Source organism: Physeter macrocephalus, chromosome 11 (genome assembly GCF_002837175.3).
Source record: "Physeter macrocephalus isolate SW-GA chromosome 11, ASM283717v5, whole genome shotgun sequence".
NCBI lineage: Eukaryota > Metazoa > Chordata > Mammalia > Artiodactyla > Physeteridae > Physeter > Physeter macrocephalus.
Genome location: NC_041224.1, coordinates 66,465,477 through 66,492,970, shown reverse-complemented (window position 1 = coordinate 66,492,970; position 27,494 = coordinate 66,465,477). Strand labels below are relative to the sequence as shown.

The 27,494-nt window shown below is 49.5% G+C and overlaps 2 protein-coding genes across 10 annotated transcripts in view; both read left to right on the top strand.

Moving 5' to 3' along the window:
* SIN3A (SIN3 transcription regulator family member A) overlaps positions 1-13,162 on the top strand; it is a 65,773-nt gene extending 52,611 nt beyond the window's left edge. For 5 of the 7 annotated variants that reach the window (XM_007120717.4, XM_007120716.4, XM_055088119.1 and 2 more), the window contains 4 exons: positions 3,682-3,774; positions 4,923-5,017; positions 9,543-9,750; positions 12,070-13,162. In XM_007120717.4, coding sequence (XP_007120779.1) covers positions 3,682-3,774; positions 4,923-5,017; positions 9,543-9,750; positions 12,070-12,300 — 627 coding nt within the window. In that variant the 3' untranslated portion in view covers positions 12,301-13,162. Of the gene's footprint in view, positions 1-3,681; positions 3,775-4,922; positions 5,022-9,111; positions 9,297-9,542; positions 9,751-12,069 lie in introns of those variants that run through there. The other 2 variants (XM_028495065.2, XM_028495066.2) reach the window with 2 other exon arrangements.
* A 216-nt stretch (positions 13,163-13,378) lies between these two features.
* MAN2C1 (mannosidase alpha class 2C member 1) lies at positions 13,379-27,056 on the top strand. 3 transcript variants are annotated; one of them, XM_028495067.2, is made up of 26 exons: positions 13,379-15,601; positions 15,856-15,981; positions 16,645-16,768; positions 17,919-17,989; positions 19,074-19,251; positions 19,561-19,750; positions 20,904-21,010; positions 21,194-21,304; positions 21,684-21,776; positions 21,905-22,021; positions 22,249-22,344; positions 22,441-22,586; positions 22,940-23,063; positions 23,425-23,546; positions 23,659-23,744; positions 23,861-24,016; positions 24,214-24,324; positions 24,468-24,600; positions 24,860-24,964; positions 25,066-25,222; positions 25,314-25,457; positions 25,845-25,954; positions 26,055-26,134; positions 26,269-26,417; positions 26,505-26,614; positions 26,687-27,056. In XM_028495067.2, the coding sequence occupies exons 1-26, from the start codon at positions 15,501-15,503 to the stop codon at positions 26,811-26,813; spliced, it is 3,174 nt and encodes a 1,057-aa protein (XP_028350868.1). In that variant the 5' UTR covers positions 13,379-15,500; the 3' UTR covers positions 26,814-27,056. The 3 variants fall into 3 exon arrangements, 2 of the variants coding, with proteins under 2 accessions (XP_028350868.1, XP_007120786.1); XR_003681662.2 differs by having other exon boundaries at positions 13,380-15,601; positions 24,227-24,324; positions 24,506-24,600; positions 26,309-26,417; positions 26,687-26,822; XM_007120724.4 differs by having other exon boundaries at positions 13,382-15,601; positions 24,227-24,324; positions 24,506-24,600; positions 26,687-27,052.
* The last annotated feature ends 438 nt before the right edge of the window (positions 27,057-27,494 follow it).

Genomic DNA, 27,494 nt, shown 5'->3' with positions numbered 1-27,494 from the left:
CTAGGTGTCCAACCCTTTACGGGAATGGTTAATGGCAGCCTATTATGTGAATGCTGGATGGCATATTTTGCAGCTCTTAAAAGTTAATTATAAATTATAAAAATACTGAAACAAATAAAGGACACAAAATTATGTGTGTTATGATTGCATCTATGTAATAAATGTGTATAGTTGAACAAAGCCTGTATGTATTAGTGTAAGGACAGGTTTAGGTGGCCCAGAATAAGGTTTGTAGTTGGCCTAGCAGAGAGAGCTAAGCTAAATAAAAGTTTGACCTTGGTGGGCATGTTCCATGTACTTTAATAATCTGACCCTCAAATTGTTCACTTAGTTGTCTGCTTCTACTTTCAGCTATTTCTTTAGTTTCTGATCTATCACCTGTATTGTTGCCTTAATTTAGAATCAAAGACCTGGAAATGAGTTTTCTAGTTCAGTCACAGATCTAATGTTCTACTATCCGAGGACTTTCCCACTACAGAAGAGATTTCCTAAGCCTTTCAGAGTTTTAAATCTATAAATGTTTATTATGAGTTTAGTGGGTGTTTACTTTCATGGTGGACAGAATTATCACCCCCACCTACAATGAGTTAACAGTGTATTAAATTGTGTGGTGAGGGCCTATGAAGGAATGGGTAGACTCACCCTGTAGATAAGAATAGTTGTCAGAATAGCAGAGGGAATAGCAGGAACAGAAGGCTTGGTAACCAGGAAAATTGTGTCATCACAGTGACCTTTTTCTTTAAAATGTTTACATAGAGAATGAAAGTCCATAGTATTAGCATTAAGCTAAGAATAAGCAGCCCTTCAAATCCCCTGCCCAGTCCCACCTCCCGCCTCCTCTCCCTTCATTTTTTTTCTATGCATATTCTACAGTGCTTTTTAAAAATCAGGCATGTTTAGCTCTCTGTATATCCATTCAGACCCTTTTCTGTGTATTTGCGTATATTGACACATATGTTTATGTAGAAATAAATGATTAGATTTAGATTGGATTAGATAGCATATTTTACATCTTGCGTTTTTTTTTTTTTTTTTACTTAATGTCTTAGAATTTGCTCTATTTTGGTTTATATAGATCCAGCTCATTTTTTCAACTGCTGTGTCATACGTAATAGTATGAATGTACCATAGTTTTTTGTGGGTTTTTTTGTTTGTTTGTTTTTGGGGCTTTTTTTGGGCTATGCCACATGGCCTGTGGGATATTAGTTCCCCCACCAGGGATGGAACCCGGGCCCCCAGCAGTGAAAGCGCCAAGTCCTTAACCACTGGACTGCCGGGAAATTTCCCTGTACCATGGTTTTTAAAAAAATCATTGCCTCATGGGTAAACGTTTTAAACTATTTCCATTTTTTACTATCTCAAATAGTGCTTCATTGAACCGCATTTTTTTGTATTTGTATCCTTGTGTGCATGTGGTAGTGTTTGTTTAGGGTAGAGGCAGAGAAATGAAATTAGTGGGTTAAATGGTATGCATATTTTAAAATGTAAACTTTAATGGATATTCCCATTTCACTCTCCAAAGTGACTGGCTATACCAGTGTGCACTTTGATAAGAGCATTTATTTCCCCATTCTTAGTCAACACTTAGTATTATCAAACTTATTTTTGCCAATTAGATGATTAGAAAAATATTTTAATTCACATTTCCCTCTTTGCTACTGTTTCCTATTTTTCTCTTCTGTGTATTGCCTACTCGTATCCTTCACCTTTTGCGGGGGAGAGGGGTTGTTCTTTTTATGTACTTTTTCAAATATGATTTTCTTTGTCATGATTTCTCTGAAATTGATTGGTCTTCCCCTATGTCGTGTCCTTCAGTGCTCAGCTGAGTGTCACTTCAGTGAAGTGAAATCTTTCTCATCTCACTGAGGGGGAATAACATATTGCGCATGTTTCTAGAGTAGTACCTTCATGGTTATTTTGTTGTAATGTAAATATAGCTATTTGTATCCCTTTTCCTTCTCTAAATTGAGCTCCTCCAAGCAAGAAACCATATTCTCTTCTGCGTGTGCCTCTGCCTAATAAATGGCAAACATTCAGTGACTATGTGTTAGTTGAATGAAGCCTAGGAGATTGGCAGAGGAGGTGGGGGTGTCCAAATGGTAGAGGATCTTCACAGCCATAACTAAGGAAATGGTATGAATTTTGTTGTGGTTGGTGAGCAGTGAAGCATTTTTAAGGACTAAATATTTCACTGGATTTGAGCTTTCAGGACGATTAATAACACTGAGTAAGGAGGAGGGGAGGAATCAGAGTCATGTTTACAACTGGAGGCAGTTACCAAATTTGGGTGATGGATGTGGGCAGCCTAATAATAAAGTTAGTCAAGACTTGGAGAGTGGTTGCAGAGGTCAGAGAGTTGGGGTGAACACATGGTAAAGGACCTAACAAGGCAGGTGTCAGGCAAGGAGCCTGTTGGGATGAAATTGAGTTCAGTTTTAGGCATGTAGAGGAGACTGTCTTCTCAATATTACTTTGAAGAGTGGTTTCTTTACAGCAGTGGGACAGATCTCGACACTGTAGGTCATTCATCCTAAATCCAGGGGGGTTTAGCAAACTCCTAGGAGCAGTTTTTTTCAAATCTATTTTGGAAGTAACTATGTTTGTATGTGTGTATGTTATGTTCTTGTTACTTTTAAAATTTTACTAGCAAATAGGAATTTTTAAAGATTCTCCAGAAGAACTGTGAACCAGAACTGGTTTCTGGTCCAGTTTGCTTACTGACTAGCTGTGTGGCCCTGAGAAATCAGAACTTTCTGAATTTAGGTTTTTCCCTATGTAAAATGAAGAATGTTGAAATAAATGATTCTCAAGCTTTCTTCTAATCGCTGATCTTCACCATGTGATTCCTATAGTGATCTGGTCTGCAGTGAACCCTTAGGATAAGGGCATTGAGAACCCTGGGATTCCAAAAGGAGAGATCTGTGTGCCATCACCATTTGATACTTCTTTTGTGCAAAATGTGACTTGGTTTTGCCTCTATCAGTGTACTGCTTTTAAATATGAATTTTTTTAAAAAATCACACGAATAGTATTAGCAGAACTCAATTTCAAATATGATTGGTACCATTGTAGCAGATCACTTCTTTTTTTTTTTTTTTTTTTTTTTTTTTTTTTTTTTTTTTTTTTGCGGTACACGGTCCCCCCAGACCTCTCACTGCTGTGGCCTCTCCCGTTGCGGAGCACAGGCTCCGGACGCGCAGGCTCAGTGGCCATGGCTCATGGGCCTAGCCCTCCGCGGCATGTGGGATCCTCCCGGACCGGGGCACGAACCCGTGTCCCCTGCATCAGCAGATGGACTCTCAACCACTGCGCCACCAGGGAAGCCCTTGTTTACATCTTTGTATCACGTCCCATAAATGAGATTATCAAGTGAAATGGCATTGACATTTTATGGTTCTGACTTTTGAGCACTCTTTCCGATACTGATTACTGTTTTGGCTAATTCAAGAAGTAAGAAACATGAAATGGTGCTTCTTGCTCTAACATTTCATTTTGCTGGTAGCAAGATTGGACCTTTGCCTTTTTATCACCTGCTAAGCTTTTAAGTTATCTTCCTCATCTCTTCAGTTGGAGCAAAATTTTTTTTTATAACTTTATTGCCTCCCCACCTCTCAACCCTTGAGAATCTAGTTACAGCTTTGGAGATGGTCTTTTGTTTACATTCATGTTTCTTATTTGCAGCTTATGTTCATTCAGAGCCAGGGCCAGGTTCAGCTGACCATCGAGCTTTTGGACACGGAAGAGGAGAACTCAGATGACCCTGTAGAAGCAGAGGTATGGATGAGTATACTGCAGAAACTGGGGAGAGTATGTCATGTTCTGAGAGTCTGCCCAGTGAGTGTCTTCTAGAAGCCCAGCCAGCATTAGCCTGTTTAAGGGTCAGGACCTGATGCTTAAGTACAGGTCATTTCAGCTATATCTTCAGCTGAAGAGAAGGACTGCCTGGTGGTAAGATATTTAGGATTGATGGCAGTCTCATCTAGCTTTCAGGAAAGCCCTCTCCTCTGAGGAAATCTCATGGTTGGCAGCTTTCTTCTTTTTCTCCTGAAGCACAAGAAACAACAAATGAGGTGCCATCTGCCCAGTATCATCTTGACCCTTTGTGTCATGTTTACTTTTTATTGGGATAGATGGAGCCAGGAGTTCTCAACCCCACCGGGTAGACAGAGTGAGTTGGTTATCATAGCTGGGTCTAGCAGGTAATATTAATGAGAAATGCAAGCCACATGTATGTATGATGCTGAGGGCATATGGAGGGGAGGAGACTGTTGTTTTATGGGAATATTAGCTCATGGTTGCCAAATCTTAATTTTTTTTTTAAAAGAGATGCCAGAAATTTAGATTTTGATGTGAAAGATACTGATTTTCAAATATTTGCCACTATACATTTTGTTCTTTAACAAAACCCTCTGTAGGGAAATAAAACTTGTCAGTGAGCCAGCTCCTAACCATTTATGACTTCTGGTAACTGTTAAGAATCTCAGAGAAACTTTAGGTTTTGCATTCTCACAGATTTTTTTAAGCTGTGTTTTTGTTTTTTTTTTTTTGTGTGTGGTATGCGGGCCTCCCTCTGTTGTGGCCTCTCCCGTCGCGGAGCACAGGCTCCGGACGCGCAGGCCCAGCGGCCATGGCTCACGGGCCCAGCCGCTCCGCGGCATGTGGGATCCTCCCAGACCGGGGCGCGAACCCGGTTCCCCTGCATCTGCAGGCGGACGCGCAACCACTGCGCCACCAGGGAAGCCCCCTAAGCTGTGTTTTAATACCAAGTAACAAGCATGTCATTATGGAAAGAGATTTTTTTTATCTTGAATTTAAGTATTTCAGACATTTTAGTCATAGAATTTGCTAGACAACCTGATGAGGTTGGAGTTCAGTTTTTGTGCTCTCTCTCCCCCACCTCCATCTTGTGTTTACAATCCTAGCGCTGGTCAGACTATGTGGAGCGATACATGAATTCTGATACTACCTCTCCTGAGCTTCGTGAGCACCTGGCACGGAAACCAGTGTTTCTCCCACGGTGAGTGAACCAAGTCATGTATCGGCAGCATAACACTAATGCACAGTCCAGGAACGAGGAGTTAGATGACTTTCAGTTTCTTGGTTTTCACTTATTCTGTTGTTCTGTCTACTGAGGATGCTAATTCAGTGTTTGTATGGTTTTTACACCATGAGCTTACCTGGTGCATGTGCCAAAGCATCAGGGAGGCAAGAGATTTAGGAGTCAGTAGTAACTTCCCTTTAGGAATGTGTGTCAGAGTCTCCAAGGTTTGATGATTCACTTGGAGGACTCAAAGACTCAGCATGTAGGCATACCCACAGTGATGGTTTACTGTAGCGAAAGGATACAAAGCTACATCAGCAAAGGGAGAAGGTGCCTGTGACAAAATCAGAGGACACCAGGTGCAAGCTTCTAAGGGTCTGTGACTTTCACTGGAGGCACAAGGACACTTCATTCCTCCAACAGCAAATTATGACAATATGTTTGAGATGCTGCCTACCAGAGAAGCTCATTGGAGACTTGGTACTGGGGGTTTTATTGGGTGCTAGTCCTGCAGGCACCCTCTGCCCAGCTTTTACCAAAATTCCAGACTTCCAGAAGGAAAGCAGGTTTTCAGCATAAACCATTTATTTTGTACAAACAGTTTAGGTACAGTGAGGCACTCTTACCATTCAGGGAATGGGGGAAACTCTCCCAAAATCCAAGATCCCAGAACCCAGCCAAGGGACAACCTTGTAAGCAGGGTTTTCAAAGGATAGCAGTCTTAGGCCTGCTATGTTAACTCTCTTCGCGGAATTTAAAAAATTTCCTCCCCATATATGGGCAAATTGTATGCTGGACCTCTGTCTGAGGATGAAAACAGAGTTTCAGAAGTAGAAAATAGGTTTTGCTGTAGTAGATTGGCTTTCTTCCTTCCCCAAATTTTGCGAATTGAAATCTCATGTCTTACATTCCCAGAAAGGTATTATCCCAGTATTATTAGACTTAGTCTTAATTGGAACATGGAAAGGGGTGAGAACAGAAGGGCCCTGCCAGCTTCTTCCATTCACTGAGTCATTTAACAGACTTCAAGCAGCTACTCTGTGCCAGGCCCCTTTCTCAACAAAACAGATTTAGTCTCCATGCTTTTTTAAAAAAAATTTATTTTATTTATTTATTTTTGGCTGCGTTGGGTCTTTGTTGCTGCGCACGGGCTTCCTCTAGTTGCGGCGAGCGGGGGCTGCTCTTCGTTGTGGTGCGTGGGCTTCTCGTGGCAGTGGCTTCTCTTGTTGTGGAGCACGGGCTCTAGGCACGTGGGCTTCAGTAGTTGTGGCACGCAGGCTCAGTAGTTGTGGCGCACGGGCTTAGCTGCTCCGCAGCATGTGGGATCTTCCCGGACCAGGGCTCAAACCTGTGTCCCCTGCATTGGCAGGTGGATTCTTAACCACTGCGCCACCAGGGAAGTCCCTCCATGCTTATGAAACAGTACAAATAAACATAACATTGTATATTTCTCACCAGATTGGCAAAGTTCTTAAAAAGATTTGTATCTGTGTTATGGAGGGTGTGGGGAAGAGGGGAGGCACTTTGATATACTGTGGGGGGAAATACTGATACAGTCATTCCAGGATCAGGGCAGTTAAAATGTATAGGACCTTTACCCTGGAACTTTCATTTTTAATAATTTGCCTTACAGCTATTACAGCTGAGGTTCTTTCTCAGTCTTTTTGTCCTTAAGACCCCTTACAGTCTTAGAGATTGAACACACCAAAAAACTTTTGTTTCTGTGGATTATATCTAGTAATATTTACCACATTAGAAATTAAAACTGAAAAACGTTTACTATGTTTATGAATTCATTAAAAACAATGCTAAATGCATCCTGTGTTAAGTAATATTTTAATGAAAAGCTACTTCAAAACAACAAATTAGTGGAGAGTGGCATTGCTTTACATTTTTGTAAATCTGTTTCATGTCTGGCTTAATAGAAGAACAGCTGGATTCTCATATTTGCTTCTATATTCATTCTGTTGCACTATTTTGTTTCGTCGAAATATGTGAAGAAAATCTGGCCTTGCTGAAAAATGTAGCTGAAAAAAGTAGTATTTCCATGTCCTTTCAGATAATTATGGATATTCTTTGATATGACAGCAGAACTGTCCAAGTAGTAGTTTCTTTTTTTTTTGCGGTACAAGGGCCTCTCACTGTTGTGGCCTCTCCCGTTGCGGAGCACAGGCTCCGGACGCGCAGGCTCAGCGGCCATGGCTCATGGGCCCAGCCGCTCCGCGGCATGTGGGATCTTCCCGGACCGGGGCACGAACATGTGTCCCCTGCATCGGCAGGCGGACTCTCTACCACTGCGCCACCAGGGAAGCCCCCAGGTAGTAGTTTCTTAAAGGTTAGTTGCAGTGTCGGTGAACTTTTCATGTGGTTATGTCAAAATCCATTGGTTTATCTTGTACTTTGAATTTTTTCATGCGTGGTTTTATAACTTCATGCAGTTGGTTATTTGGAAAATGTTAGTTCACTAAGTTATGCAGACCTACCAAATGTTGACATGTCTTCATTTTACAGTATTCCCACCCCCCACCCAGCCCCCCAAGAAACACCACATTTATTAATATTGCCGTTGACCTCTTCAGTCACATCTTTAAGTAGTGGGAAGTTGTGACACCTCATGCCGGCCAATACCAGTTTACCAAAATTCAAAGTTTTACTTGGAAGCTTAAATTTTATCATTGGCAACAAATGTGCTCAGTTGTTTTCCTTGAAGTACCAGTCTCCATTGTTCATTTTTGAGAAAATATTTGCCAAATACCCCAGATTGGCTAGTCAGCTATTCTTTCAGGTAAAAATGGTGAACCATTTGCAGCTCACGAACATGTGTCCCCTGCATCGGCAGGCGGACTCTCTACCACTGCGCCACCAGGGAAGCCCCCAGGTAGTAGTTTCTTAAAGGTTAGTTGCAGTGTCGGTGAACTTTTCATGTGGTTATGTCAAAATCCATTGGTTTATCTTGTACTTTGAATTTTTTCATGCGTGGTTTTATAACTTCATGCAGTTGGTTATTTGGAAAATGTTAGTTCACTAAGTTATGCAGACCTACCAAATGTTGACATGTCTTCATTTTACAGTATTCCCACCCCCCACCCAGCCCCCCAAGAAACACCACATTTATTAATATTGCCGTTGACCTCTTCAGTCACATCTTTAAGTAGTGGGAAGTTGTGACACCTCATGCCGGCCAATACCAGTTTACCAAAATTCAAAGTTTTACTTGGAAGCTTAAATTTTATCATTGGCAACAAATGTGCTCAGTTGTTTTCCTTGAAGTACCAGTCTCCATTGTTCATTTTTGAGAAAATATTTGCCAAATACCCCAGATTGGCTAGTCAGCTATTCTTTCAGGTAAAAATGGTGAACCATTTGCAGCTCAAGCAGTGCTCAAGTGCTTTCCTTCATGAATCCCATTGTACTTTGGCACACAAAGGTACTTTATGTTTAGTTCCCATTTCATCACCCAGTATGTTAAAAAGATGTGAACTAAGGGGCTGGGATTTATCAATAATAAGAAATGTTACTGTTTCATCAACGACATTCTTAAGTCAGACCAGCTTTCCTTTTTGAATTGCCAGTGTGTGGCCCAAGAAGAGTACAGAGATACCTAAGGACACATTGGTGCCATCACCAATTTGTTTTTTTTTTTAATAGTCACTATTATTTTTGCACTGCCAATGCTAATGTTAATACTGTTTTGTTTTTTTTTTTAAGAAAGAAAGAAAGACAATGTTTTAGTATTATTATGACAGTAGTTTTGATCTTACAAGTTCCTAAAAAGCATCGTGGGGGCTCCCAATAGTCCTTGGACCAAAGAACTGCTGTCCTACAGAAATGTATATACACAAAGATATTCACTGAAGCAAGGTTTTTAATAGCAAAGTGTAGGAAACAGTAGAATTGTCTAGCTGACAACCTTTCTCCGCTTGTGTTGGAGGGAATTAAGCCTGCCAAGGCATCCACTGATGTGAATTATCTTCTTTCCTAGATGTGTAGAATAGCACTAGTTATGTACCATCTGTGGAAGAATTGAAAAAAATAGACATTTAAGTAATTTTCTGTGCTCTGTGGTTCAGATGAAGAACCTGATTAATTCCTGTTAAGGAACTGTTCAATTAAGACACATTCCTCTGTAGCAGTTAAAGAGAATGACACAAATCTATGTGTAGTGAAATGAAAAAATCTTCATGACATTAAGTGAAAAATTGAGAGACCTAGAAGATTTTAAATGAAAACTGCTAACAGTGGCTACCTCTGCCAAGGCAAGTGGGATTTCGAGAATTGGGGGGGTAGGGGGTAGTAGGCAATTTCTACGTTTTATTCTCTGTATCTCTGCAGTTGAAAAAAAAATTTTTTAAACAATAAAACCATTGGATATTTAAAAAATGTATGTAATTAAAATTGTGATAAGTGCTGTGAAGGCAAACAATAAGGAAAACTTTTGGGGCAGCCATGGGAACCTGCACCTGGAGGAGCTCTCATCCTGCAGGGCTTTGCTGCTTTGTAGGAATCTGCGGCGGATCCGGAAGTGTCAGCGTGGTCGAGAACAGCAGGAAAAGGAAGGGAAGGAAGGGAACAGCAAGAAGACCATGGAGAATGCGGATAGCCTGGATAAGCTGGAGTGTAGATTCAAGCTGAATTCCTATAAGATGGTGTATGTGATCAAGTCAGAGGACTACATGTATCGGAGGACTGCCTTGCTCCGGGCTCATCAGGTGAGAACCAGTAACTGGAATTTCTCCACACTTCTCCCCCCTCAGCCAGGACCAGGCCTACCCCAGAGGCTTCTGGTTGTTTCTCTCCCTTTGTGAAAATCTCTTGGATTTGAGAATTGTTGAGTAAGGATGCCGTAACAAAGTCCCACAGACTGCATGGCTTAAACAACAGAAATTTATTGTCCTACAGTTCTAGAGGCTGGAAGTCCAAGGTCGAAGTGTTGGCAGAGTTGCTTTGAACCTTCTGAGGGCTGTGAGGGAAAAACTATTCCTTGCCTTTCCTAGCCTCTGGTAGTTTGCTGGCAATCATTGGCATTGCTTGGCTTGCATATTTCTGCCTTCATTTTTACATGGCATTCTCCCTAAATAAGTGTCTGTGTCCAAATTTCCCCCTTTTAAAGAATGCCAGCCATGTGGGATTATGGGTCCACCCTACAACAGACAGTATGAGCTCACCTTAACTAATTACATCTGCAACAATATTATTTCCAAATAACGTCACATTCTGGGGGGGTGGAAGCTAGGATTTCAACATATGAATTTGTGGGGACACAATTCAGTTGATAACGGCTGGTGGCACCTTCCAGTGAAGCTACTGCTAGCATTTACATTTCAGGTAGTATTGCTTGTATGAATCCTGTCTGTTTTCACATGCTACCTGAATTGTGAAAGTCCTAGTGCAGTTATGTACCAAGGTATTGTGCCAGGCCCTGGGACTACAACCATGAGGTAGAACATATAAGGTAGTGTGATGATGTGCACTACCAAGGAGAGAAACTAGGTGAAGTGATCAAGGGTAACTGGCAGGCAGGGCCCTGCTTTTGTTGGGGAAGACCTCTCTAAGGACGTGACGCTTGAGGCCTGAACAATGACAAGGATCCAACCTGGTGCAGAGTTGGGGGTTGGTACTTTTTAGGCAAAGGAAACAAGCAAGCACAAGCCTGGGAGGGAGGAAAGGACTTGGCATTTTCAAGCAACTAAAAACATCAGTGTGGCTTGTGCCATAGGGAAAGTGGGGTGCATGAAGTTGGAAGGGTGGGCAGAGGCTACATTATTTACTCTCATAGGCCGCGGTTTGGATTTTGTTTGAGGTACATTGAGACATCGTTGACAAAGACATAGACTGATGAGAGCGAGTGAGGGCACCAAGTTGGAAGGGCAGAGACCACTCGAAAGACTGCTTTCATTCATATGAGATGTGATGGCTACCCAGACTACCAGGGTTGTAGAGGAATTATAATTAGATTGGAGGGACTTCCCTGGTGGTCCAGGGGTTAAGATTCCATGCTTCCAATGCAAGAGGCGTGGGTTCGATCCCTGGTCGGGGAACTAGGATCCCATATGCTGCGTAGCGCAGCCAAAAAAAAAAAAAAAGACATATCACTGTCAGGGTGTGGTAATGTTTGGATGTAGGCAGGTTAAGAGAAAGGGGAACATTAAGGATGATGCCTGGTGGTTTTTGTTTTTTGGTTTTGTTTCTTTGCTCATTTTGCTTGAGTAAATGGGAAGTTTAGGGGTACATCTGTTAATAGGAAGGGGTTACCAGGTTTGGGAGGCAGATGAAAAGACTACAGAACATTCAACTGGGAACCACAGGGTGGGCGATTTTTAATGTACTTCTCTCATGGTGCTGTGTGTTATATGCCTGCATGTTTCTGATTCAAATGATTTGGGGAGCTGGGCAACACCTAATTTATCTTTGTATCCCCTTCTCTGCCTTGCTTGTGGGCACTAATAAATATTTACCGGATGTATAGGTAGGAACAAAAACCTCCACTGAAGATCTGCTATGCCCAGCACTCTGCTGGGCAGTGTGGGGTAATAGCGGGAAGGGAGAGTGAGTTTTAAGCCCTTTACCTTGTTTTACTTAGAAGTGGATTGCCATGCTGACAGAAATGACTAACGGCCTCAACTCAGTGTCTCACTCCGGGTATGTTAGAATCAGCTGGGTTGCTGGTTTAAAACTGCAGATTGATCAAGTCGTTCTCTCCCCACCCCCCACCCCGCCCCACGACATGATAATGATGCAGGAGGCTAAAATAGAGAAGCACTGAGCTAGTTCTGCCCAGACCCTGTGTTGGTATTTCTTTGGGAGCTTTATGAATTCCAACTCCTTATGTGTTCTAGGTTCTTAATCTCTTTCAATTCTTTTCTTTAAACAGACTCCTAATTTTTTTTTTTTTTTTTTAACTTATCAGTAGTATCAGCACTGATAAGCCCACATCTTTCTTCTGGCACTTTAGGAGAAAATTGGGCTTTGTATTTGAAGGGTTTTTAGTCCTAGTTCATGGGGTTTTTTTTCTTCATTCTGTTTTGCAGTCCCATGAGCGGGTAAGCAAGCGGCTACATCAGAGGTTCCAGGCCTGGGTAGATAAATGGACCAAGGAGCATGTGCCCCGTGAAATGGCAGCGGAGACCAGCAAGTGGCTCATGGGTGAGGGGCTGGAGGGCCTGGTGCCCTGCACCACCACCTGTGACACAGAGACCCTGCACTTTGTGAGCATTAACAAGTACCGTGTCAAATATGGCACAGTGTTCAAAGCCCCATAACTGCAGAGCCAGAGCAGATAACTTGAGGGGTGTGTGTGTGTTGTGGGGGGGGGCATGTGTACTCGCACACACTGAAGAAACAAGGAAGATGCCTTTCAAGCCTCACTGGGCCTCTCTGGGACATGGCCACCTGATCTGTGTGTGGCTGGTGCAACCTGGCACCAAGTGGGCTACATATAAGGAACGTGGATACCTTACAAAGCCGGAGCTGGAACTTTTCCCAGGGGTTTTGGGCATTACCCTGCCCTGGAGGGGAAGAAATCCATGCAAGCACAGGGACATGCAGCTTGCTTGCACACACCAGCAGAGCTAAGACTGGAGCCTCCTGGGGCCTGACCTTCAGTGAGGAAACCGGATGCTGTTCACACCTTGATTGGATGGGCGAGCATTGACTGACAGACTGGGGAAGGACTCAATGCTTAGATGGATTGTAACTCTGATGGTCACTGCTCCTTTCCTCTTCCCCCCCCAAAAGGAAAAAAAACTGGATTGGATTTTTTTTTCCTGGTCACTTGAGCACATCTAGATCACCCATTAGATTTTCTCTGGGACCTGCAGTTTGGCTTTGGGATTGATCATCTTGTGGATTTGATTCCTGACGAATCCCTTGCTGCCCACCCGTTATTCTCTCCTCTGGTTCTCAACCTCAACAAGTTCAAATCAGTCGTCCTTTTTAGCTCCCGTGGAACTGTTTTGTACCTGCTTCTTTACTAGTCTACCCTAGTGCCATCCACCAGCTTTACTCTCTCACACACACACACACACACACACACAGTTTTAACTTGGTTTTTCTTTTTTTTTTGTAAATAATGTACATACTGTCAATTTTTTATTAAAAGAAATATGCTTTGATGTGCTAGCATAACTGCTCTAGCTTCTTGTGTACCATAGTTCTATGTGGCTTCAGATTTAGTACCTATGAACAGATGTACAAGACATTTATTACACTTTTTACCAAAGGGAGTTACCGTTGTAGTACTTTTGTGTAAAACTTGTCTTCCCCCTTGCCCCAATTTTTTTTTTTTTTTTTTTTTTTTTTTTTTTTTTTTGTAAATAAATAAAGCTTGGTTCTTACTTAAGGAATAAACTCTCAACCCAAGTCCCTTGTCCTCACCAGAGAACTACTGTGAAGCAGGGATTTTGGCTTCAGTTCCTTATCTACGGTACAAACAGGATTTTGCTTTAAATAGTTAGCAGTCAGTTGTATGTGTTCCAAATCAAAATATCTTAAATTTTTAAAATAGAATTATTCATTCTTTTAGTACGTATTTTCCCTCCTTATTTCAGCTGTTTGGAAATATTTTATATTTGGGTAAGTTGTGCAGCTGTGTAGTTTGTACTTCTCTGTATTTTTTCTTATTCTTATTGGAAATGGGAGTGAACAGCTTAAATACCAAACCAGTGTTTGAAAGAAGTGTGTACAGAGTGTGTGGTATAAATGGGGCTGGGAGGGAGATTCGATACATTTCGTTAGCAACTGCAAATGGAATATATACATATATATTTTTTTAAATTACATAAATTTAAACTGGCAGATATTTAAACATGAGTGATTAGGATTTTTATATGTGGTCAGCCTGGACTTTCTGAACAAAGACCAACTGAGCCTCTCCCAGTACTCTGGTGAATTTTTCTCCAGCAACCATTACCCTAGTCGTAGCTGTAAAGTAACCAGCAGTGATTTGTGTGGTTTTGTTTGCTTTTTAATTAAAGATTCCCAACATCACCACCACCAAATCACAAATTTTTTGGCTCTGGACTTTCATAACACATGGTAGGCTTTTCCGATTTTAGTGTTTTTTGTTGGGTGTGGTGGGGGGCAGTGGAGGGATGGGACAACTTCAGGAGACTCAGAGCCCAAAAGTGTAGGGTGGCAAAAGAGCCTTGTGGGAGGAGATTCTCTGGTGAAGCTGGGGCAATGCCCGACTTGGGAGATGGAGTGATACTGACTGGGGGGGAAGATCTTCAGGTTTTCCCAGCGATAACTCACCTCTGCTTGCTTAAGACCATGTTGAATTGGAATTACGGCCCGGGGGAGGGGGGCGGGGAACTGATGGGACCTGACCAGGGGCAGCCCCAGCTATTGCTGTCTCTGCATAGGGTTATGCCCAGAGCAGCTGCTTGCAGGTCAGGATAGGGTTTCAGGGCCAACAGAGAAAACCCCATCCTACCAGTGCAACCGAAAGAAGGGGGAGCTTCACCGACAGCCAGGGTTTCACAAACAGCATTTATATCCCTCCTGCCATCTGAGCTCCAAGCTCAACTCAGCCTGTCTTATAGCAGGAAGTTATATTTTTAAATCACGTTTGGTATTCTGTACTTAATTACCTTTCCCTATGATTTGCATTTGAAATGTTGTAAACTTGGTCAGTATTTCCATTAAAATATCAGGGCTCATGTTGTGTATATACTTTTCTTCCTAATGATTTTATAGACAAGGACTTCATAGCATTCCCAGGAGGGGGGGAACAAGCTGCCAACAGATTACCAGAGTAACGTGAGGATGAAATTGGAGGTGTTTCTGGCATTATGGCTTCTCTGAACTCTTCAGTCCCGTGTAGGGAAATACATTATTCTGTTAGGATCATGAATTCTATGTCTGTGATCTGCAATCTCAAATCAAAATCTTCGGAGTTTCTGGCGATGGGCAGCACTTAGCCATATACATAAAATAAAACATGTAGTAGAGGAAGCTGAGGTTACTGGGGTGCAAAGTCCTCTCTATTTAACGCACGTCTGCCGATTGGCTTGAAACCACCGGTCCTGGCGCCCCGGCTCTTGCCACGTTAAGCAGACAACGGGTTTTCGAGATAGCCAGAGGGCGGGCTAGGACCAGAGGGCAAGGAGGTTCCCGCTTGCAGCTTCTGAGACTAGCTGACCTGCGTCGGCAGCAACCCAGGCTCCCGTCGTGCCTAACGTCTTTTGCAGAATCAAAGCGTCAAACTTATTTTATTTAGGGATTTGCCCTAAATGGCCACCAGCTCGGACGAGATAAGAGGAGAGCATCGGAAGCGCGGCTTTTAGCTTTCAGCTCCCTGCTCAAAGTTCAGAGCAGCGAGACTTTACAGAGCCGCCGGTGTTCCAAGAAAAGCTGCCCGGGCCTGGAAGGCGCCCTTCGGACGCCGGAACCTTTGGTTCCAGGCCGTGGACCGCGCCGGCAGCGTTTGGGGCCTTCCGGGGAGAGGAGAGAGCGCGCGGCGATGGCGGCGGCGCCGGTCCTGAAGCACTGGCGCACTACGCTGGAGCGGGTGGAGAAATTCGTGTCGCCGCTCTACTTTACCGACTGTAATCTCCGCGGCAGGTGTGGCCACCTCGCCCATGGCGCCGGCCGGCCGCATCCACGCGTCTCTAGCCTTCCTTTCCGGGGGGAAACCCAAACTTCGGCCACCTGGGCCAAGGGACAAAGTGCCCGCCGCGGAAAGGGCTGGGGCCAGGAGGAGGGTGTGGGGGGAGACTGAGCTGTGAGGCAGCCCTTCCGGCGGTGGATCGAGGGAATGCGAGTCCCCACCCGCCAGCTGGCCCACGGGCGCGTGCTCACCTGCCCCTCCCGCCCAGGCTCTTCGGAGACAGCTGCCCAGTGGCCGAGCTCTCCAGCTTCTTGACGCCCGAAAGGCTTCCCTACCAGGAGGCAGTCCAGCAGGATTTCCGCCCCGCGCAGGTCGGCGACAGCTTCGGACCCACGTGGGTAACGCTCTAGAGGGAGGGCGGGGCCAGCAGGGCCCCGCTCCCGGCTTACTCGCCTCCCCTAAGGGCCACTCCTCCATTGTCGGCCCTCTGCCCTAGACAGTCACTTGGGGCAGAGCAGCACCCTCTGCTGGGAGCAGATCCCTGATCCCTCAAGACTTAATGGGAGAATTTTCATTTCCCCCTTCTCCCAGTCCCTGGACATCCCTTAGGCAGGACACTCTAGGACAAGTCACAGACCCCTGATTCTCTGCCTCTTTCCCTCACCTTGCTGTACACCCCATTGCTCCTTTCTTGTGGATCAAAGCTGAATACCTTGGGCTTCCCTGATGGCGCAGTGGTTGAGAGTCCACCTGCCGATGCAGGGGACACGGGTTCGTGCCCTGGTCCGGGAAGATCCCACATGCTGCGGAGCGGCTAGGCCCGTGAGCCATGGCCGCTGAGCCTGCGCGTCCAGAGCCTGTGCTCCGCAACGGGAGAGGCCACAACAGTGAGAGGCCCGCGTAACGCAAAAAAAGAAAAAAAAAAAAAAGCTGAATACCTTGTGATGCTGCAGATACTTGGTGAAATTCTCAAGCCCCTGCTGACCCTTAGTCCAAGGAATTATGTCGAAAGGAAAGGGCTTCGACCCCTAGGCCCATCTTAGTGGTTCTGTTGCAGATGGTGGACCTGTTGGTTCCGGGTGGAGCTGACCATCCCAGAGGCATGGGTGGGTCAGGAAGTTCACCTTCGCTGGGAAAGTGATGGAGAAGGCCTGGTGTGGCGTGATGGGGAACCTGTCCAGGTGAGGAGCCCTGCCCTAGGTCAGGTATGGCCACATTTCAGCCCTGGTCTCTGGAGAAGCCACAGCTGAGTGGCTATGCCTGCAGGGTGGTATCAGGATTTCAGGACTGGACAAGTTGTTGCTTGGGCCCTTGTGTAATTGTTCCTTCTCATGTTTGAAAGGATCGCTGAGGGTCTCAACATAATTAATACTAAACCAACCCTGCCACTGACTGGTCACCCTCCCATTCTGGGATGAAAATAGTTATTAATCAAGTACAGTAATATGTACAGCAGATCCATTTATTAACCCTTTACTAGGTGCCAGACTAGTAACTTTGCAGACTATATCACTTTTTAGTTTTAAATAAACTGGTTTTTATTATATGTAATATATGCTTATGGCAGTCGGGGAGGGAGACTTTGAAACAGTTCTGGATAGTATAAAGTTTAAAAAGTCCTCTTCACCTGAAATAATGGATATCTCCCTGCTACCTCACCCCCAGTTCCCCATATATACCCACTATTAAGTACCTTGTTTATGCATCCAACCTTAACAGGTTTAACCTTCAAAATCCTATGTGGTAGGTCTTTATGGCCATTTACAGACTAAGAAACTGAGATATATAGATGTTAACACACTTGTTCAGGTTCACACAGCTTCCATTTCAGTTTGACTAACCCTCAGTCTCAGGTTAGGACTGTTGTTCTATCTGTACAGAAAGATGGCAGACCCCTCCCTCCCTCCCTTCACTGGCTCAGCGGATGTCTCCAGAGTGCCCTCTCTGGCAGGTCCCTGTGCTAAGCATTGTGGATATAGTGGGGAATGAGGTAAACCTGTCCCTGACTTCATAGAGTTTCCCTTCAGATGCTTATTCAGGGCTACAGAGGCCACCAGAAGCCACCAAGGACCAGATACCTCCCCAAGACTCCACAAGACCAGTGGCTTTTCTGCTGGCAAATAGGTGCCATTTGGTGGTCATGGCACTGACTGCCATGGGGGTTGGGGGACCTTCTACCAGAGGTCCCTGATTTGTCAATCTTGGCCTTGTCTGGGAGAGAGGAGCCAGTGCTAGGGACCCGGTAGAGGGGCCTGGCCTCCCTCAGCTTATACTTCATCTGAGCTGTTCACAAGCCTCAGGTCCTGTCTCTTTCACTGCACTCCCCACCAGGGTTTGACCAAAGAGGGGGAGAAGACCAGCTATGTCCTGACTGACAAGCTGGGGGAAGAAGACCCCCGGAGGTGAGTGAGTCCCTGTGCTGTGGTTGACCAGTGCTGTAGGGGAGGGAGGACCAGTGGGCAAGGAGGAGCTGAGGCCCAGAGCGATCTGAGAAACACACCCACTTTCAATACAACCATCTTCAACTCTCATAGCTTATTTTTGAAAAGCAGGATTTTTCTGGCTATAAAGATAGTGTTTTCGTTCTTGGGTTAAATACAGAAAAGCACAAAGAAGTAAATAACTCCCATTATCCCACCACTTAGTGACGCCCATTATTAACATCTCAGCATTCTTTTCAGGAATTCTTTCAAATGTAGTTTTTACTAGTTGAGGTTGTATTTCTTTGATATTTTGAATCCTGATTTTTTAAAAATCCATATTATAACGTGCATTTTATGACACCATCAAAAACTCTTCTTAGGTATTATATTTATTGAACATTGTGTATCTGATGTTTCCAGGCACTGGGACTGTGATGGTGAATGATGTGATTCTTGACAGCAAGGGGGACTCACATAAACTTATATAGTTGCAAAACTGGTGAGGGCTTTGAAAGAAAACACTTTCAACATAAGAAATCTGTTCTAGACTAGGGAGAGGGATAAGAGGAGAGTCATGGAAGGCTTCCCGAAGGAAGTCATGTTTGCTCTCTGAAGACTGAGTAGAACAGCACCACAGCCCACCATGCTTTCCAAACAGTGGCCTGCCCATATTGGCTGATGGATCTTTGTTCTGAAAGACTGGATCTGGGAGATCCAAACCTGTTTTTAATGTGCAAAGAGGGTTCTGAGACCAAGGCAGTGCTTTGTAAAGACAGCTTTGGAAATAAAAGTCTAAACAACAGCATAATTCACATGGTTCCAAACTTGGCTACTTATTCTCCCCAACCAAGGCAGAACACTCATCAGCAGAATTTGGTGTAGTCTGTTGTTTCTACCATGACCCTCTCTCACATGCACCTGACATAACTGTGAGATCCTCTGGGTGGTAGATCCTGGGGGTGAATGGGGAGGGGTCTGCTGGATGCCTCTTTGGTCCTCCCTCCCCAAGCCCCAGAGTTCTCTGCCAGTCCCTTGGCCTGAGGCTGCCTCCCCACATTTGTAGTCTGACCCTCTATGTGGAAGTAGCCTGCAATGGGCTCCTGGGGGCCGGGAAGGGACCCATGATCGCAGCCCCTGACCCAGAGAAGATGTTCCAGGTGAGCCGGGCTGAGCTGGCCGTGTTCCACCGGGATGTCCACAAGCTCCTGGTGGATCTGGAGCTGCTGCTGGGTATGGCCAAGGTACTCGACACCCCCACGCCACCTGGTCACCCTCTAGAGCCCTGTTCCAGGCAGGCTGTTTCTTGGGTCAGATAGTTGGGGCTCTGGGAATCCAGAATAGGGAGGGTGTTTCGTGCCTGCCTGAGTGTTGAGAGGATTTCCCTATGTAAAGGGGAGGAAGGAGACAGTGCTGAGCTGGGGGACCAGCAGGAGCACAGGGTTGGAGGTAGGGAGGAACTCTGCTGAGAACCCGTGGGAGATCAGCTGGGGTCTAATTTTGGAGACTCTGCTTGCTTGAGATGGGGATTAAGGGACAGAACCCTGCTGCAGGGCCTCGGGGAGGACAACCAGCGCAGCTACCAGGCCCTGTACACAGCCAACCAGATGGTGAACATATGTGACCCCGCCCAGCCGGAGACCTTCCCAGTGGCCCAGGCCCTGGCCTCCAAGTTCTTTGGCCAACGTGGGGGTGAAAGCCAGCATACCATCCATGCCCTGGGGCACTGCCACATTGATACAGGTAGGGCAGCAGCTGGCTGGGCTGGTTCGGGGAGGCAGGAGTGGCCTCGAAGACCTGGCTGTGCCCTGGAAGCACTGTGTGATCCACATCAAGTTCTTGCCCCTCTTGGACCTCAGTTTTCCCTGGGGAAAGGGGAATGGGCTGTAGGCTCTGCTAGATGTGGCTTCATTTATTCTTTCAACAAAATCTGATGCCCCTTGTGGCCCCATGCTAGATATTGGGGGGGGGTAGGATTATAGAGACTGGTGATCACAAAATAGGCAGACACAGTTGCTGTCATGATGGAGGGAAGGATGGGGGGCTGGGGAGCCCTGAAGAGGCATTTAACCCAGGTGGGTCTGGGGGATTCAAGAAAGGTTTCTCAGAGGAGATGACCTTTGAACAGAGTGAGGATGAGTAAGAATTTGACAAGTGCCCAAGTCCTCAGATAGGAGTGATGTGGAAGTAGTTGAGATGGGGACTCAAGCCCAGGGGAGGTTTCCTGGGGAGGATCAGGAGGTCAGTTTTGAACCTGGTAAGTCTGCAGTGTCTGTGAGGCTTATGGGAAATTACATTTAAAAAAAACTCCCCAAGATATTGATTCTGATGCAGCTAAAGTTTCTGAACCACAGAACAAGGGCTTTCTCTGCTGTGCCAAAGCATGGGATGTAGAGTTCTGGGCTGGTAAAGAAGGAACTGAGGCCTAGAGGTTGCAAGAGGCTGTAGTGCCTCATGCAGGACGGCTGGCCCAGGCAGGTCCATCTCAGGAAGCTGTGCCCTCTGTTCCAGGCTATCCTTCAATGTGCGTGCAGGGGAAGGGCCAACCTCCAGTACCTCTTATAGGATCCTCTCAGGGGTGTCTAAACCTCAGAGTAAGGCTATTCCAGGGACTGGGGCCTCCATTTCCTGATGTAAAATTGATCCGATAGCCCCAGCCAACCTCCTTTCCCCAGTCCCTACTCCTACCTTGCAAGAGTGATGTAAAGTGACAGCTCAGGAGAGATGCCACAGGACTTTGCAGGGAAAGGGCCTGGGATGGACGGAAGGCTAGGATGACCCTCTGGAGGCCCAGACTGGGCCTGGTTGGGTGCTGGGGGGCAGGCGTGCGGCTGGAGATCTGTGAGGAGCTGGGGACCTTGCTGCTCTCCTATCCTTCACCCTCCTCCCCGTCTAGCCTGGCTCTGGCCCTTCAAGGAGACCGTGCGGAAATGTGCCCGGAGCTGGGTGACAGTCGTTCAGCTCATGGAGCGGAATCCTGAGTTCATCTTTGCCTGCTCCCAGGTCAGAGGGACGGCTGTGCGGGTGGTACCTGGAGCCCAATGGGCACTAGTATGAGGTTCCGAGGGCTTCTGGGGCCTGAGGGGCAGGGCTCCTCACCCTCAGCCACCCACTGGGCCCCAGGTGCTCAGCCCTGGGTGGGGTTCTTGTTGCCCCTGGCCCAGCTCCCGCCTCATCTGCCCACAGGCGCAGCAGCTCGCGTGGGTGAAGAGCCACTACCCTGGCCTGTATGCCCGGCTCCAGGAGTTTGCCTGCCGTGGGCAATTTGTTCCCGTGGGGGGCACCTGGGTGGAGATGGTAAGTGCAGTCCACAGCCCCTCAGCCTCAGGCCATGCCATCATGGGCTTCTCTCCTCAGCTTTGCTGGTGACTCTCTGCAGGCCCTTCATGCCCTCTCCACGGCAGCATCTATCAGTCCCTGGAATAACGGGGCCTGACACTCCAAGGGGGAGGAGGGTCTCCAGTACAGTGACAGACTGTCTGGATGACTTGGCCCCAGAAACCTCCCCTCTGGCAGACAGACAGGTGGGCCTGAAGTGAGGAGATGGACACTCCCTGGGCACTGCCTATCACCCAGTGTCAGAGCCCTGGCTGCTCCTGTCCGGGTGGTTGGCCTGAGCTCCTGCGCATTCCACCTGGTGCTGACCCCGGCTGCCTCCCTGTTCCCTCACTGCCAGGATGGGAACCTTCCCAGTGGAGAGGCCATGGTGAGGCAGTTCCTGCAGGGACAGAGCTTCTTCCTGCAGGAGTTTGGGAAGATGTGCTCCGAGGTAGGCTGGGAGTGGCTGCGCCTGCAGGCGCGTGGGGCTGGAGCTTGCCCTTGAGTGATGAGGGACTGAGGCTGTGGCCGCGCTGCCGAGAGCCCTGGTTCCTGTGCCCAGAGGCCCTTTCCCTGCAGTTCTGGCTGCCAGACACATTCGGCTACTCAGCGCAGCTCCCACAGATCATGCGCAGCTGTGGCATCAGGCACTTCCTCACACAAAAACTGAGCTGGAACTTGGTGAACTCCTTCCCGGTGAGCAGGCCCCAGGGAACCAGGCTCAGAGTGGGCCTGGGTCCCACCACCTGGCCCATACATCTCCGTCCAGGCTTATTGAGAGGCCCTGGACAAACCACCCAACCCCAACCCAGAGAAGGCATGCCTCCCCCAGGGTCACACATAGGAGGGGCAGGTCTAGGAGGCCCAGCTCTGCCTCAGCCCTGACTCTGCCCTCTCTCTTCTACCTGTTTCCCTGCCTGCAGCACCATACCTTTTTCTGGGAGGGGCTGGATGGCTCCCGGGTGCTGGCCCACTTCCCGCCCGGTGACTCATATGGGATGCAGGGCAGTGTGGAGGAGGTGAGAGGGCACCTAGTGGCCAAGGTTGGGGATGGGAGGCAGGCTGGAGAGGGCTGGGTGTCCTGTCCTAAGCTGACCCTGAGCCCGCCTGTGCAGGTGCTGAAGACTGTGGCCAAAAACCGGGACAAGGGGCGTACCAACCACAGTGCCTTCCTCTTTGGCTTTGGGGATGGGGGTGGTGGCCCCACCCAGACCATGGTGGACCGCTTGAAGCGGCTGTGCAATACAGATGGGCTGCCCAGGTCAGGCCTGGGCTCACTCAGCCCTACCCTCCTCCCTTGCCCTTAGTCCTTCCTTCTGCTCAAATATTGGGCCCGACACCCCCCCTAAACCTTGTCCCCCTCCAATCCCGGACCATGGGCTCCTCCCAACTTCTACCCTGGTGGTAGCGTGGGGGGAAAGCTAAAGGTGGGACGGGGCTTAAACCTACTAGAGAGAAAACTCTCCTGGGGTGTCCAGAACTGGCTTTGTGTGGACAGGGAGCTTTCTGGGCGTGGCTCCTTTCTGTCGGGACTGGATCTCTTGTCACCCTTGCATGGAAGAAGGGTGAATCACACGGCCAAGCTGGGAGACCCAGGCTTGCAGTCTCCCTCAGGGTGCAGCTCTCTTCTCCGGAGCGACTCTTCTCGGCGCTGGAGGGCCACTCGGGGCAGCTGTGCACGTGGGTCGGAGAGCTCTTCCTGGAGCTACATAATGGCACCTACACCACCCATGCCCAGGTCAGGAGCTGGTTGCTGAGCCAAATGGGGAGGGCGTGCCCTTGAGAGGCCCAGAGGGTCAGAGGAGGAAGCAGGGGACAGAGCCCAGCCCGGACCTGGGGGAAGAGGCTTGTGTTCCACGGAGCAGCTGAGAGGAGAGAAGTGCAAGAGCCGGGTGGTCAGAAGCCTGGAGGAGGCAGGACTGAGCATCCCTGAGGGAGGAAGGGCTTGGGCTGAGGGGAGAGGAGGGAGGCATCTGGGGCAGATAACTCAACAAGAGGCCCTGGGGAGCCACCAGGGGTTCTGAGCAAGGGAAGGCTTTGGAAGGTGTCCTGGGATGATTGAACAGACTCTAGACCGATTCTCCCTACCCTGGGCTCAGATCAAGAAGGGGAACCGGGAGTGTGAGCGGATCCTGCACGACGTGGAGCTGCTCAGCAGCCTGGCCCTGGCCCGCAGTGCCCAGTTCCTCTACCCAGCCGCCCAGCTGCAGGACCTCTGGAGGTCAGCCTGTCTTCTGCACCCTGCCACCCACTAACCTCACCCCAGACACCTCTGTGGCTGCCCCTCCCTCCCAGCCTTCCGCAGCCCTGCCCTTGGCCCTTGGCCCTTGCAGGCTTCTGCTCCTGAACCAGTTCCACGATGTGGTGACTGGAAGCTGCATCCAGCTGGTGGCAGAGGAAGCCATGTGCCACTACGAAGGTGAGGCTGACAACATTTCCGCTGCTCTCCAGCACCCAGGGCAGAGTGTCTCCTGTGGGACATTCAGGGGTCACCCAGACCCACTGCCCACCCATGACCAGCCAGTCTCTCCCCAGACATCCGTTCCCGTGGCAACACACTGCTCAGCGCTGCAGCCGCAGCCCTTTGTGCTGGGGAGCCAGGTCCTGAGGGCCTCCTCATTGTCAACACACTGCCTTGGAAGCGCACTGAAGTGTTGGCCCTGCCCAGGCCTGGTGGGGCCCACTGCCTAGGTATGAGCTGCGGAGAAGGGTGGCTACTGTAGCAGGAGGGATCAAGGCCCAATCAAGAGTTGGGGACGTTCCCCTGGGGATCTCTGCCCCGGGTTGCCCCAGGCTAGAGAGTACTAGTGATACTCACCCCCTCCAGCCCCCCACCCCGCCCCGAGTATGGTTCCTGGAAGGTTGAGGGAGGCTGCGCTGATGCCCAGGCCTCATCCCCAGCTCTGGTGACAGTGCCCAGCATGGGCTATGCTCCTGCTCCCACCCCCACCTCACTGCAGCCCCTGCTGCCCCAGCAGCCTGTGTTTGTAGTGCAGGAGGTGAGTGCTGGCACATCGCGGTGGGCGGGGGCTGGCTGTCCTGGGTTGTCCCTGACAACGTGGGGGTTCTGAGCTCCCCAACCTGGAGCAGGTGGCAAGGCAGGGCTGGGGCTGGGGTTGGGCGGGCTATTGGTGGCGGGAAGCCTCTGCAGACTTAGCCTCAAGGCCCCCTCCCACCAAGACTGACGGTTCTGTGACTCTGGACAACGGCATCATCCGGGTGAGGCTGGACCCAACCGGCCGCCTGACGTCTCTGGTGCTGGTGGCCTCCGGCAGGTGCTGACCCCTCACTGCCCTCTCCCGGTGCCTGGCAGGGGACCCCAGACCTCTCATTCCCTCTGTCCCCTGGCCACAGCTGACCACAGTAGCCCACAGGTGGCTCAGGACTGGGATCCACACATGGAACGGGGCCGGCTGGGTTAGCAGTCTCCTGTCCTCTGGGCCTACTCACCCTACCTCCCACCCCACCCACCTCAAACAGCTGGAGAGACCGCGGTCATACAGTTGTAAAGCGCCAGTCTCCGTGTCCTTCCAGGGAGGCCATTGCTGAGGGTGCTGTGGGGAACCAGTTTGTGCTGTTTGATGATGTCCCCCTGTACTGGGACGCGTGGGACGTCATGGACTACCACCTAGAAACACGGTGCGGGGTGGGCAGGACTCGGGGGCGGCGTGGGATACGAGAGTATTGGGCCCCCTCTGCCAGGCCGTCCTGGCTCAGCACCTCCCTCCCCTGTTCCACAGGAAGCCAGTGCTGGGCCAGGCAGGGACCTTGGCCGTGGGCACCGAGGGTGGCGTGCGGGGCAGCGCCTCGTTTCTGCTGCAGATCAGCCCCAACAGTCGGCTCAGCCAAGAGGTTGTGCTGGACGTCGGCTGCCCCTATGTCCGCTTCCACACCGAGGTAGCAGGGGGCAGGGTAGTGGGTATCTTCCCTGGGTGTGGCTGGTGAGGAGGGGTCCCTCCTCTTGCACCCCTACCTCCACCCCCGACAGGTGCACTGGCACGAGGCCCACAAGTTCCTGAAGGTGGAGTTCCCTGCCCGTGTGCGGAGCCCCCAGGCCACCTTTGAGGTCCAGTTCGGACATCTGCAGCGGCCCACCCACTACAACACCTCTTGGGACTGGGCCCGATTTGAGGTCTGACGTGGGGTGGTGTGGGGCGGGGTGTGGTGGAGGGTTTGGATACTCCCTGGCTGGGGAGAAACTAGTTGTGTGGTATGGGGTGAGGAGGAGGAAGATGATGATCAGTATTTGCTGGTTCCTGACATGTATGACAGGCATGGTGCTAAATGCTTTCTGTTTAGTCTGATATTCATGCCCATTTGGTGGGGTAAGTACTCTTATCCCCCTTTCCCAGATGAGGAGCTGGGCCTTAGACAGGTTGTGTGGTGTGCTCAGGGCCTCCTATAGTGAGAGCTGGCATTCAGTCGTGTGGTCCCAGAGCTTCCCTCAGTCTACTGACAGGAGCTCTGGAGCACGAGGAGGAGGCGGGGCCACCAAGTGGGTCTCCGATCTACCCTCCAGGTGTGGGCCCACCGCTGGATGGATCTGTCAGAGCACGGCTTTGGGCTGGCTCTGCTCAATGACTGCAAGTATGGCGCGTCAGTACGAGGCAGCGTCATCAGCCTCTCCCTGTGAGTGGGGTGCCTCCCAAGGACTGGTATGGGAGCGCGGTCTTCCCAGGATAGAACTTCGGCGGCTCCAGCCTGGCCCTTACCACCCTCCCCACCCCAGCTTGCGGGCACCCAAGTCACCTGACGCCACGGTTGACATGGGGCGCCACGAGTTCACCTACGCGCTGATGCCGCATAATGGTGAGTGCTGCGGCCCTGATACCTCTCTGCCCCTCTCAGCCTCGGTTGCCCCAACGGTAAGTGGGGAGCATTCCTGCGGTCCCACGCCTCTACCCTCATTTTCCACCACGCGTCCCTTTCCGGTCTGCGCCCAGGGTCCTTCCAGGACGCTGGCGTTATTCCCGCTGCCTACAGCCTCAACTTCCCCCTGTTGGCGCTGCCCGCCCCGGGCCCGGCACCCGCCGCCGCCTGGAGTGCCTTTTCAGTGTCCTCGCCTGCAGTTGTGTTGGAGACCGTCAAGCAGGCAAGGGCCGGTGGGGTGCGGGGAGCGGGCCGGGGTCCCGAGCTGGGCCCGCCCTCGGCCCCGCCCACCACCCACCTCCCTCCGTAGGCGGAGACCAGCCTCCAGGGCCGCAAGCTGGTCCTGAGGCTGTACGAGGCCCATGGCAGCCACGTGGACTGCTGGCTGCACACGTCGCTGCCGGTTCAGGAGGCCGTCCTGTGAGTGGGTGCACGGGGTGGGAGTGGGAGCCCTGCCCTCGCGGGGCCCTCATGGTCCCTTCTGTTCTCCAGCTGTGACTTCCTGGAGCGCCGTGACCCTGCTGGCCCCCTGCCCCTTCGGGACAGACGCCTGAAGCTCGCCTTTTCTCCCTTCCAAGTGCAGTCCCTGTTGCTCGTGCTGCAGCCCGCACCGAGCTGAGTCCCTGAGCGTGGGGTTTTGTTTGTGGAAGGCTTTGGGGGTTCCTCATTTCTGCCTCCCAAGCCTGATGCAAGGATCAGTTACCTCTTGAACAATAAATGCGTGGCTCAGGAACCCTGCTGGTAGCCCCTGCTCAGTCCCCTCAGGGCCCAAACTCAGGCATTGAGGGGGGGAAGTTTTTGCCCCAGGCATCTGGGGACAGGGGCAAGATCTAAGGTTATCTGTGCACGCAGGGTCTGGATTGCAGGCCCCATGACAGAGACGGGGGATATCGGTGACCATAAGCTAACTGTAAGACCACGATATAAGAAGCTCTTCTGGGACTTCCCTGGCGGTCCACTGGTTAAGACTCCGAGCTTCCAATGCAGGGGACACGGGTCAGGAAACTAAGATCCCTCATGCCATGTGGTGCGGCCTGTGGGCGGGGGGGGGCGGGAAGAAGAAGCAGCTCTTCCCCCGTGTCCACAGGCAGAGGGCCTGGGGCTGGGGAGGAGGCCTGGTGAGTGGGTTCTGGCTGGTGCCCACTAGGAGGGGAGCATTGACTAGTCTGGACTAGGCTAGGGGAGCAGTCACATGAGGAATCCTGGACTGGAGGAGCTGTAGAGCCTGGGCTGCCCCCGGGGGAAGGGGTGGGTCTCTGCACCACCTCTGAAGGGCTGTCCCTGCAGAGGCAGACTGTCC

What these genes read in the sequence shown, in the direction of transcription:
- MAN2C1 (XM_028495067.2), top strand. Translation starts at nt 15,501, where the DNA reads ATGGCGGCGGCGCCGGTCCTGAAGCACTGGCGCACTACGCTGGAGCGG. An exon ending in CAGCTGCAGGACCTCTGGAG is followed by an intron (nt 23,547 to 23,658) that starts GTCAGCCTGTCT and finishes TGGCCCTTGCAG; the next exon opens with GCTTCTGCTCCTGAACCAGT. An exon ending in CTGTGTTTGTAGTGCAGGAG is followed by an intron (nt 24,325 to 24,467) that starts GTGAGTGCTGGC and finishes GGTGGCGGGAAG; the next exon opens with CCTCTGCAGACTTAGCCTCA.